At 40.2% G+C, this 11,052-nt stretch overlaps 1 protein-coding gene across 3 annotated transcripts in view; it reads right to left on the bottom strand.

The window, feature by feature from the left end:
- Positions 1–2,811: 2,811 nt before the first annotated feature.
- The window catches only part of lig1 (ligase I, DNA, ATP-dependent), a 29,342-nt gene continuing 21,101 nt past the window's right edge, over positions 2,812–11,052 (bottom strand). For all 3 annotated transcript variants that reach the window (XM_017699149.2, XM_017699150.2, XM_017699151.2), the window contains 7 exons: positions 10,303–10,447; positions 9,792–9,874; positions 9,525–9,677; positions 8,417–8,470; positions 8,097–8,240; positions 7,646–7,738; positions 2,812–3,362 (listed from right to left, as the gene is read on the bottom strand). In XM_017699149.2, coding sequence (XP_017554638.1) covers positions 3,288–3,362; positions 7,646–7,738; positions 8,097–8,240; positions 8,417–8,470; positions 9,525–9,677; positions 9,792–9,874; positions 10,303–10,447 — 747 coding nt within the window. In that variant the 3' untranslated portion in view covers positions 2,812–3,287. The remainder of the gene's footprint in view (positions 3,363–7,645; positions 7,739–8,096; positions 8,241–8,416; positions 8,471–9,524; positions 9,678–9,791; positions 9,875–10,302; positions 10,448–11,052) is intronic.

Here is an 11,052-nt window from a genome sequence, read left to right as displayed (position 1 = left end):
CTTTCTTCATTATACAGTGCTGTGCAAAGTATTTAAGGGAAATAAAGAGAAAATTACAAAGAACTAAATATATCACATTTTTCAGTGTTTGGCATGCCCACCCTTTGCCTTTATTACAGTACCCATTGTACTAAAGAGACTTGCTTTTAGTTTGTCAAAGAAACTGCATTTTCTGCTTCTCACATTCCACATAATCCCAAACACATTCAGTGATGCTGAGGTCTGGGCTCTGGAGTGGACAAGTCCATTCTGAGAACACAAGCCATGTCTATTTGGTTTGCAAACAATCTTATGTCCATTCCCTTTCGTGAGTAACGGCCTTAGTGAGAAACAGAAACAGGAGTGGATTCTTTTTTTTCGCCCATCTCAAAGTTTTATATCTGATGGGAACAGTTTTGGTGGTCTACTAGATTTTGCATGGTTGTCAGGAGTTCCAATTCTCTATATCTTTAATTTAACAGTTTTTTTTGAACCACTTACATTCCTTTGATATTTCCTTTGAAATAACTTTAGAAATGAAAGGTTTGTGCTCACTGGCCCTTTTAACTCAAAATTAAATAAACAATAAGTGCTAAGTGGTCTATAACTTATCTACAATACTGAATCTCTTTAATAAAAATTTCACTTCCAAAACTGCCAACCTACACAAACGGCACACGTGCCCTCATTCATGTGTATAAATGGTGCACGCAGGCAAACACAACCCACAGGAAAGACTCAGCACATTTGCTTTTTAAATGTGAACTCTTGTCTTTTTTTTTTTTTTCCCTTTTCAATTCTGCATGATTCAAACACCATTCAGAGTCTGATGTAAAGTGACACTTTGGTGAGAAACTTACCAACTCAAATAGTGGCAAATCTAGTAGGGGTGGTTTGGGAATGTTTTTGCCTTTGAATACTCAAACATACATGTGCCTCTCCACCACGGATTTTTGTGGAAAATGCATTTTAAAAATGTCTCAGGCATCAGCCAGCATATCTATGATGATTTAATGAATTTGCCTTTAATGTACTTTTAGAAGCTTTAAACTCTTTGGAGGTCTGGTTCCTTTCACCACCGCTGTGAACACATCTGGCTCTAAGAACCTGTTCACACCTTGCATTAACGTGTATAAATCGAAAATAGATTCTCTTTGGTCGGCTTCCATTAACACTTTTCACTAAAATGCGTCTCCAGTGTGTCCAGATGAGATCCCTCAAGAAAAGCATAACAAAAACATAAGGCTATGATGAGTAGTCAAGGTTGTGGTGGACGCTTACATCAGCCTGGAGCGCATAAAGGCTCTGGGTCTAACTTCAGCCTCATATCTTCCATTGCATGTTTCATTGTTTAATGTCTCTACAGCTTGTACCCGTTCACATAACTTTATACAGAAAACAAAAAACGTCTTCTGTTTACACTCAATGCGGTTAAATGTCTTTTTCCACTTTGACACGTGGTTGCGAACCTCAACGTTCTGGAAAATTCTTGAGCACTTCTTGATCGACAGCCTCTGCATCGTATTGAACAGTTCATTTTAGCTTTAAATATGACTCCGGGTGGAAGCAGCATCACATTACTCCAAATTTGAGTTGGTTATCTGATTATACATATTTTCCCAATCAAGTTAAGCTATGACTTACAGCATTTGTGAGTGAACCCCTGTATCATGGGCTAACTGATCATTCCTCTTGCAGATAGGTGGAGGAGGTGAAACTATTGATTAACGTTTATTTTAAAAACTGGCTTCAAGTTGACTAAGAACATGCATCAACAGAGAGCTACTAAGTTCAGTAATGTATCTCCAGTAATATTATTGCTGATTTTAAAAATCTGCATTCAGTAGTCCATGGCTACTCTAGGAAGCATCTAACCCTGTTAGAAAACAGTTTAATGCGTGACGTCAAGTCCTATAGAGGCTCCAAAACAAATTAGTATTAAGCTGGACGTGGGTGTTTCTCAAAATCGGTGTAGAACTGGTAGTGAAAAGATTCTTCAGGGTTACCATGGTAGTCGCTCAACGACGCTTGCGGGAAACCCAGACCTCCCAGAAGCTGTCAGAGGCACAGACTGTAGCCATTTTCAAAGTTCTGCATTTTATTTGTATTTTCTTTTTATTTATTTATTTTTCTTTTAGCATTTTTAATTTCCTTATGTTCTTTATACTCTTTTTATTATTGTTCTATAAAGAAACTTGCGTCGTCTAGTGAACAAAACAAACTACTAAATGAAAACTATTTACAAAATGCTCCAAATAAAAAGTTAGATTCTCTACGGAAAACTTACGTATATGCATTATTGCACTCTAAAAACAAGACTTACTGGGTTAAATACAAAGGAAGTTCCCATCTGCTGGAGTTTTAAATCACACTGTCAAGTGGGCCAATTATCACTGGAAAGGTTTTTTTTTTTAAAAAAAAAAAAAACACTGAGCACTGCCAAACCAACACCCACACTCCACCCCCCCCCCCTCCCCACCAAAAAAAAAACAAAACAAAAACACACCAATACCATCCACACACACACCCAATTAGTGAAGCATACCACAGAATCACCCACACATTTCACACTGACCCACAAATCAACAGTTCAATCCTCTAGTGTCACCGCACATCTTAACCTTGGCACAACCAAACACACCCCACTCAAGGTTACAGTCTCATCTTAACTGTGACTCCATATATAGTGCTAACTGTAAACCAAGTGAAAAAACCTTATTTTTAATACTTTGACAAAGCATTTTTTTTCTTGTAGGAATTCAAAACACTCAAGACCTCCCTTCAGCATTCTGTGGGTCCTCCTGAGGACAAAATAAGAACACACAAACACACTCCCACTTAGACATTTTTATTTGAATTCTTATTTCAAAGCCTATTTACAATTAACTTTTTCCATTCTCATTTAACATCCTTGTACAAACAGAGGAGAACTACTCAAACAAACAGAGGTGGGTGATACTTTTGAACAGACACAAAAGCCCCAGGAGTACCAGGATTAACAAAATAACTAACAATTTTTATTAAATGTTTTATTTGTTGCTCTGTCCTAAATCCAACTAAACAGGACAAATTATGTACTCTCTGTAATGGGGAATGCAACTGTTTATTAACGGTATCCACAATATACTTATACATACACAATATAAAGCATATTGTGAAGTAATTTATCACAATAACCATAAAATATTGTTTTATTGCCCGCCCACCCTGTGTTCAATTATAGGATTTGTACCACTACACTGCTCAAACTCTAGACAGCTAAGAATGACCGACCCAAACAAACAAGAGTCCAGATCACAGGGCAAGAATCAGTAGTAATCCTCGAGATCAGGTTTTTCTCCTTGATTCTGAATCTGCTGCTGCTTCTTATAGAGATCAGCAATCTGAGAGAGAGAGAGAGAGAGAGAGAGAGAGAGAGAGAGAGAGAGAGAGAGAGAGAGAGAGAGAGAGAGAGAGAGAGAGAGAGAGAGAGAGAGAGAGAGAGAGAGAGAGAGAGAGAGAGAGAGAGAGAGAGAGAGAGAGAGAGAGAGAGAGAGAGAGAGAGAGAGAGAGCACCATCAGTTGGTTAATGTCATGGTGCCATATTTTTATTGTTTTGATGGTGGCCAGACCACTGAGTTTTTTTTTTTTTTTTTTATAACTTCACTTTAAGTTAACAGTTACTTGGTGTTTTGAAGTCAGACTGTTTCGATGTTGCTGATGTTGTGATGTGACTTCCTAGTAATTGTTGTGAACAGTAAAACAAGACTATAGTTCAGTTTACAGTTCATATTGGAGTCCGGTATGGTTTGGTGATGTTAACACACATACTAACTTGACATATAGTTCAGATGTTGTGAATACATTTGCACACTACTCACTCATCTTATGCACGTTTCAAACATGTTTCTGCAACAGAAACTTCAAGACCCCCCCCCCTTTATTAACTTGACAGAACTCTGAAGTTGTGCATCATTGTGTAGTTGGCATCGTGCCTGCATTAAGAACTAAATATACAGTGTTCTCTTCAATTTTTTGAAAAATGCTGGTCTCACGCCCTGTGGTAACTAACCAGATAAGCTATGTCATACGTACATGTCCAGTGGCTGTTAAAAATGTGTTTTATGTGGGCTTTTATTGTTAGTTAATTCTAAAAATGTCATTTTAATTCAGAGAAAAAGAGAAAGACATCATATGTTCTGCCACCTCTCAACCACAATCACACTATTCAGAAAAGTCAAAAGCAATGTGAAACAAAGACAGAAAAGTAACAGCATAAAAGCGAGGACATGAAGTAGAGACCGATGAATGCAATCAAAAGCATTCCACAAAATGTTCCACAATGTCACAGTTCTGTCAAAGCGCTCCAGAAAAGAGCAGACAGCCTCAAGATGGGGATTCAGTGGCCATGATGAAAACACTTCCAGAGTCAGTGCTTGAGTGCAGCATCATGAGCTTCTCAGTTTTAGTAATTCACCCATGTGAATTACATCACCTCTGCTACCTGAGCGTTATGCAGCTACTGAGTTACATAACTGCTGCATTGATATGTCACTTGGAGTATGTGAAAGTCAGCTGTGCTACCTGTGTTAGTTTTAGCACTTGTATTACCTGTGCGCATCTATTCCTTCGGTGGTGATGGGGAATGAACTCTGTCAACAAGACAGACGAACTAGCAGCACTGGTTCGTAGTCAGCGTTTATACCAGGAATGTAGTTTTCTATGTCTCATGGAAACGTAGCTAACCGGCAATATTCCCGATGCTAACGTGGACAATCCTGGCTTCACCACCGTGAGAGTGGACAGGGACGCTAAACTGAGCGGCAAAAGCAAAGGTGGAGGACTTGTGCTTTTTGTTAACATCATATGGTGCAACCCAGGACATGTGACTGAAGGAGATAATCTGCAGTTGGGATATTGAACTGATGGCAGTGAGTCTTCGTTCCTATTATGTGCCTAGGGAGCTGTCACACATCATCGCTGTTCGTGTTTCCGTTCCCCCTCACGCGGACACCGAGACGGCGTGTGATGTCATACATGCTACCATCGCGAAACTACAGCCCCAGCACCCTGAGGCTTTCATTGCCATCTCTGTTGATTTTAACCACATTACACTGGACTCAATGCTCACATTTTTTTACCAGTATGTAGACTGCCCCACCAGGAAGAACAGGACAATTGATCTCCTTTACACCAAAGTGAAGGATGCATACATCGCCACACCCCTGCCCCCTCTGGGAAAATCTGACCATAACCTGGTCTACTTGCAGCCTCAGTACAAGGAGAGAGCGTCCGGAGAGAGCCTGTAACCACATGCTCCTTCAGGAAATGGTCTCCTGAAGCCGGCTCTCAGGGATTGTTTCGAGTGCACGGAATGGAGTGTACTGCAGGAGCCATAGAGAGAGGATATTGAGGGTATTACACACTGCATGATGGACTACATCAACTTTTGCATGGACATTGTTGTTCCTGTGAAAACTGTACGCTGCTTTGCTAACAACAAGCCCTGGATAACCAGCGATGTCAAAGGCCTGCTGAATAAGAAAAAGAGCCTTTAAAGACAACAACCAGGAGGAGTTTAGGAACGTACATAGGGAGCTCAAAGTCCACTTGCGAGAGGCCAAGGAGTCCTACAGGGTGAAGGTGAAGCAGAAGTTAAGGGAGAATAACACGAGGGAGGTATGGAATGGTATGAAGACCATTACAGGCTGTAAGCAGAGGATGGACAGTGCGTTAGTCAGTGATGCAGAGAGAGCCAATGAATTCAACATTTATAAATGGTTTGACTGCCCTGTTCAGCAGTCACCTCCACACCCTCCCTCTTCTCAGCTCCTGGCACTTCAGTCTCTGTCTGCCTGGACATCAACACCTCATCTGCTTCTATATATTCATGCCACCCTCCCAGATCCAGACGGCACAGACATCATGACTCCCTCTACCCCTTCTTCACACATCAAGGCATCTGATCTGATCTGCAGCATCGCTATAGCATCCCATGTCATGAAGACACTGGAGCTCTTCTACACCTTCTCAGAACCCAGGTTCAACATGCAACAGACCCTCTGCAGTTCATCTACAGGGAGAAAGTGCTTCTGAACACTGCCAAGAACAAGGAGATGGTAGTCGACTTTCGCAGGGTTAGGCCACCCACACAGCCAATCTCTATTGAGGGGGCTGAAGTGGAGAGGGTAATGACCTACAGGTATCTTGGGCTGCAACTGGATGATAGGTTGGTCGGTCAGCCAACACAGACATCCTGTACAGGAAGGGTCAAAGCAGGCTTTACTTCCTGAGGAGGCTGAGGTCCTTTAACATCTGCAGGAAGCTTCTGCAGATGTTCTATCAGACCATGGTTGCCAACTGTCTTTTCTATGCTGTGGTGTGCTGGGGAGGAAGCATAAAAAGGAGAGACGAGATGCGACTGGTCAAGCTGGTCAGGCAAGCGGTGTCAGTGGTCGGTGCAGAACTTGACTCTGGTCAAGGTGGCTGAGACAAGGACACTACACAAACCGCTCTCTGTTATGGAGGATGATGGCCACCCACTGCACATCATTATCATGGACAGGAGGAGCATGTTTAGTGGCAGGTTGCTGTCACAGAGCTGCTCAACCGACAGATTCAGGAGGTCCTTTGTCCCCAGAGCCATCAGGCTCTTCAACTCTTCCCAGGGGGAGCAGCAGAGAAGTGGGGGGAGAGGAGGACTGAATCTGAATCTCATGCTTATCTTGTGTTTATCTATTCATCTACACATAAAGACAGCGTGCTGCACATGTTGCACTTTCTGCATACCTCATTACGCATCTTGCACATCTGGACACTAGACACTTTATTTGGTACAATATATGCACATATTTATTTATTCATTCTGTGGTCATTATATGCAGTCACCTGTAAATTTTTGTACAGTCATTATTAATCGAAACTACATGAAATTAATGTAAATATTTATTTTATATATAAAATTTTTTGTAAACGCTCCCCTCAATTAAGAGAAAATGTGTTACATTTACACATATTGCTATATGCTTTCAATTTACTGCTCAAAGCCGAAAATCTTAGAAGCTCTTTGTATTATTATTGTTATTTATTTATTTTTTATAAAAGTAGTTTTTAAAGAGCTCATCACTGAAAAGATGCCATCTGTTTATAGTTTATAGCCCAGATTTGTGGAAAAATGGGCCGACATTTACTAGAAAAAAAATTGAGTTCAGCTTCTTTTATTATAAGCGTTGAAAAAAAAATTACCCATTTATCTGACTGGAAAGAAGACAGTTACAGCTCTCATATGACACCCACTTGTTCAGTGTAGCTTATGAAATATGAAAGATACGAAGAATGACAAAGTGCATTTTGGAACCACCACTGGTGCCAAGGAGTTAAAACGGTTAAGTACAGTGGGATTCAAACTCAATTTTGAAAACTAGGGTATTCATTTCTTCTTGCTTAGAAAAAATATCTGATAATTAAAGACAAAGACGCTATGCTACAAGCTAATTTAATCATCATTTGGAATTTTTAACTTTTATTTGATCTTCAGTTGGCTGTGATCAGGTTGAAGTCAGGATCCTGGATACACTTCTGGGTTATGATCAAGTTTGAACTAAAACTGTAGGCCTGATTAAAGGGGTAGTGATGTGAAATATTGTATTACTAGTGGCCCTGTGTTTTCTGGTGTTGATCCTCTTACCTGTGCCCCAGTAGTAGCATCCTCTGATTTCTTGTCATCTCTGATGCGGAGGAAACGGGGGAAGCGAAGAGAAATCCCTTTCTCTGGGTCCACCTGGTGGACAAAATTAGCATTTCAGTTCAAGCCTATTCATGCAACACTTCCCACAATCTCTTAACATATTGTTGCCAATCTGCTTTTTAGAACTTCAGAAAGACAGAGTGGAAAGGTTTTTTTTTTTTTTTTTAAATAATAATTAACATTTAAAAAAAGAGAAACAAAACCCAGTTCCCCTGGAGCCAAGTGGGAACAGAACACAGTCACAGTGAATCTTACAGCACAGGCTGGGAGCAGCACTGCAGCTAAACAACATAATGGAAGTATCGTAACATTAGAATACCAACTGACTACCAGCACTGATCAACATAACTAAAAGAAAAGACAATTCAGTTGTGCTGATAGCTACACTGACCAATCCCATTGCTGCCTTGTAGATCGGAGACAGTGATAGGTCTGCACATTTCACTTCCCACACTTGTACAGCGTCAAGCCAAACATCCGGTTCTGCTGATTGATCCACTCGGTAATATGGTCGGGGTTTGGGGAGGACATGTTCCTAAGAAGCATAGCATCTTAGTATGGTTAATAACTACTATCATTAATTAATCATAATACAGCAACTAACTGGTGGTACTATTTTTTTTTTGTTGGAACATATCTTTTACGCTTGTCAAAATTATCACACCGCTAGGATAAATTTATGAACAGAAATTGAAAAGAACAGAATTGTACCTTTAAAAATTTGTAATGTTGCTCCAGATCTTCATCCTTGAAGCCAGTTCCTATCTACAAGCATAAATCTTGCTTAGATTTTATGTTCCACATAACTTATACACACACACACTCAAAAATCAACAGGTGTTTCTTTAAATCCTTCCAATATGAGAAGACAAAACTATGGGCTGCACAATCAATCATATTTATCATAATCCCTATGGGTTTCCATGATAAACACATTGTTAGAGCGGCAATGACTGCACAGATCTAATCACATCAAACACGCATCGCCAGAGACACACAATACCAGCACAAACCGTTACTAGCCTGCTTGTATGGACTGGGGTTGAACCCTGCCCTCCTGTGGGCTCAACCACTTGGCCAAACAGCCAACTAAGCAAAGGGGGAAACGCGCAGCACACAGGCTCTACTGTTTCCTTCTAGGTAGCTGGGCTACTGCAACTTGCTACCTTAGGAGGCTGAACAAAACTACTACTACTACTACTACTACTACTACTACTACTACTACTACTACTACTACTACTACTACTACTACTACTACTACTACTACTACTACAAAAACAAGAACTTTTTTTAACACTAAACACCCATCAGATTTCTTTGAAAAACTGGAAGTCTTCTAAAAACAGTTAAAGAGTACACAGAATACGCTCTGACAACTAACATACTATGAAGTTGTAGAGACCTCTGAATATTTTTGTTAAATGCATATTTTACCTTAATGGACACTTTGACTGGAAATTAAACATATTAAGGCTGACTTCTGCACAGTACCATATTCACTGGATAGCTTTGGCCTAATGAGCAAGTCATTCATTGTGTTGGCGCATAGACATTTAACAGCCATGAACAGAGCTAAGGAAAGGTAGGCCAGTTAACATGCAAACTGGCCATATTCATCAAGCTTTTAGAGAGGGAGTGTTGATCTTTCTTATTTATGATGACCTTACTAACAGGAACAGACCCTAGGATTAGAACTACTCTACTCTGAGAGCTTTATGAATGAGTTGTGGTGTCATTAGCAATCATTTATACACATTAGAAGTGTTTGATTAAAGTATTTTGCATCAACTTGTCCAACACTGCCACAAATTCCTCCTACCTTACAAACAGATTGAAACTCCTCGTTCTCCTCATCGTAACAGGCAAGCAGGAAGCCCCCATAGCTGCCAGCTCTCTTGCCCTTTCCCAAGTATGCACCGATCACACACAGATCCACTGTGTCCCCTACACCCTCCAGATAATCTTTTTTCAACTACAGAGAGACAGAAAGAAGGTCAGTAATAGTAGCAGATAAATGTTGTTTTTCTAGTGTTTTATGACACAAAAATGTCAAGCGAGTGAACAAGAGACTGTGTGCGTCAGTCACCTTAAGCCAGTTGTGAGAGCGTTTAGCAATTTCGTAAGTGGCATCTTTCTCTAGAGTCTTCACCATCAAGCCTTCACAAGAGTCTAAACGGGAGAGAGAAATCACCACTCACAACACACAATATACTATACCAGGGGAGACAGGGAGGCCACTAAAAGGACGTTATTTAAAAAGATGCTTTTGTAAAAGCACTTAATCTGACAGATAACCATAATTAACTACAAATAAATAAGGAGAACAAAAGCTTTGGGAATAGACCAGCACCACAGTTTCATACTTCAGAAGGTCTGAAGATTCCACAGTCAGAGATTTTATTCATGTGGGGCCAGACATGTTTTCAAAACGTATCACTATTAAGTGCTTTTAAATAAGACCATAAATCAAACAATTGAGTACAATTCATTTGTGTCAGTTTTAACACCGGAACGTGCTGTAAAATTACGAAGGCTTCCAGTTCCTTTATCATTATGTTCTCTACTTCCAAACCTGTGTTCATCATTTTCTCACACACCTCGAACAGACTGCTCCAGGAACTCAGCAATGGTCTCTGTGTTGCAAGAGTCGAGAGAACGAGCAAAGACAAACTCTCCTTCCTTCTCCACAAAACTCTCCCTCAACAGAGCACGGCGCCTACTCAACGGCTCCTTCACCAGAGACTAGAAAAGGAGAGGGACACACGAGTGAGTGAGTGGGTGCCACAAAAGAGGGAGAGACAAAAAACAAACAGTAAAACACAGGCAGAGAGAAAAACAGGAAAGAAAAAAGGGAGCAAGACAAGACAGAAAAAAAGAAAGATGAGCAACAAGATAGTGATAATAGAGAAAGATAGACAACAGAGGTGAAAATAAAAAGGGTGGCAAAAAGAGAAGAGACAGCGAACAAGTAAGAAAAAGGAGAAAAAATAGACTAGAGACATTCAAGAAAAAGGAAAGAGTAGTCGAGATGGAAAGAAGAGGTGAAAGAAGAGATAGAGAAAAAGAGCAACGAGTGACAAGTCAAGGGGAGAGAAACGAGACAAAAAGACAGCAGAAAATAAGGGAGAAAAAAGAGAAAAAGGATGAGACAAGACACTGACGAAGGAAAAAAAGACAGCAGAAAAGGAAGTAAATATAAATGTAATTAAAGACTGAAAGAAAGAAAGAAGGAATCTGAATATTACGAACATAAAAGCACAAATCCAGCCCAGGTATTTTATGTATCTATACTAGTGCTTCAACATAAAAGAGCACCTTTAAGCCAACACGCCTACACATTCTTCCAT

Source organism: Pygocentrus nattereri, chromosome 19, assembly GCF_015220715.1.
Source record: "Pygocentrus nattereri isolate fPygNat1 chromosome 19, fPygNat1.pri, whole genome shotgun sequence".
NCBI lineage: Eukaryota > Metazoa > Chordata > Actinopteri > Characiformes > Serrasalmidae > Pygocentrus > Pygocentrus nattereri.
Note: the sequence above shows the minus strand (reverse complement) of the source record. Positions and strands in the feature narration are given on the sequence as shown.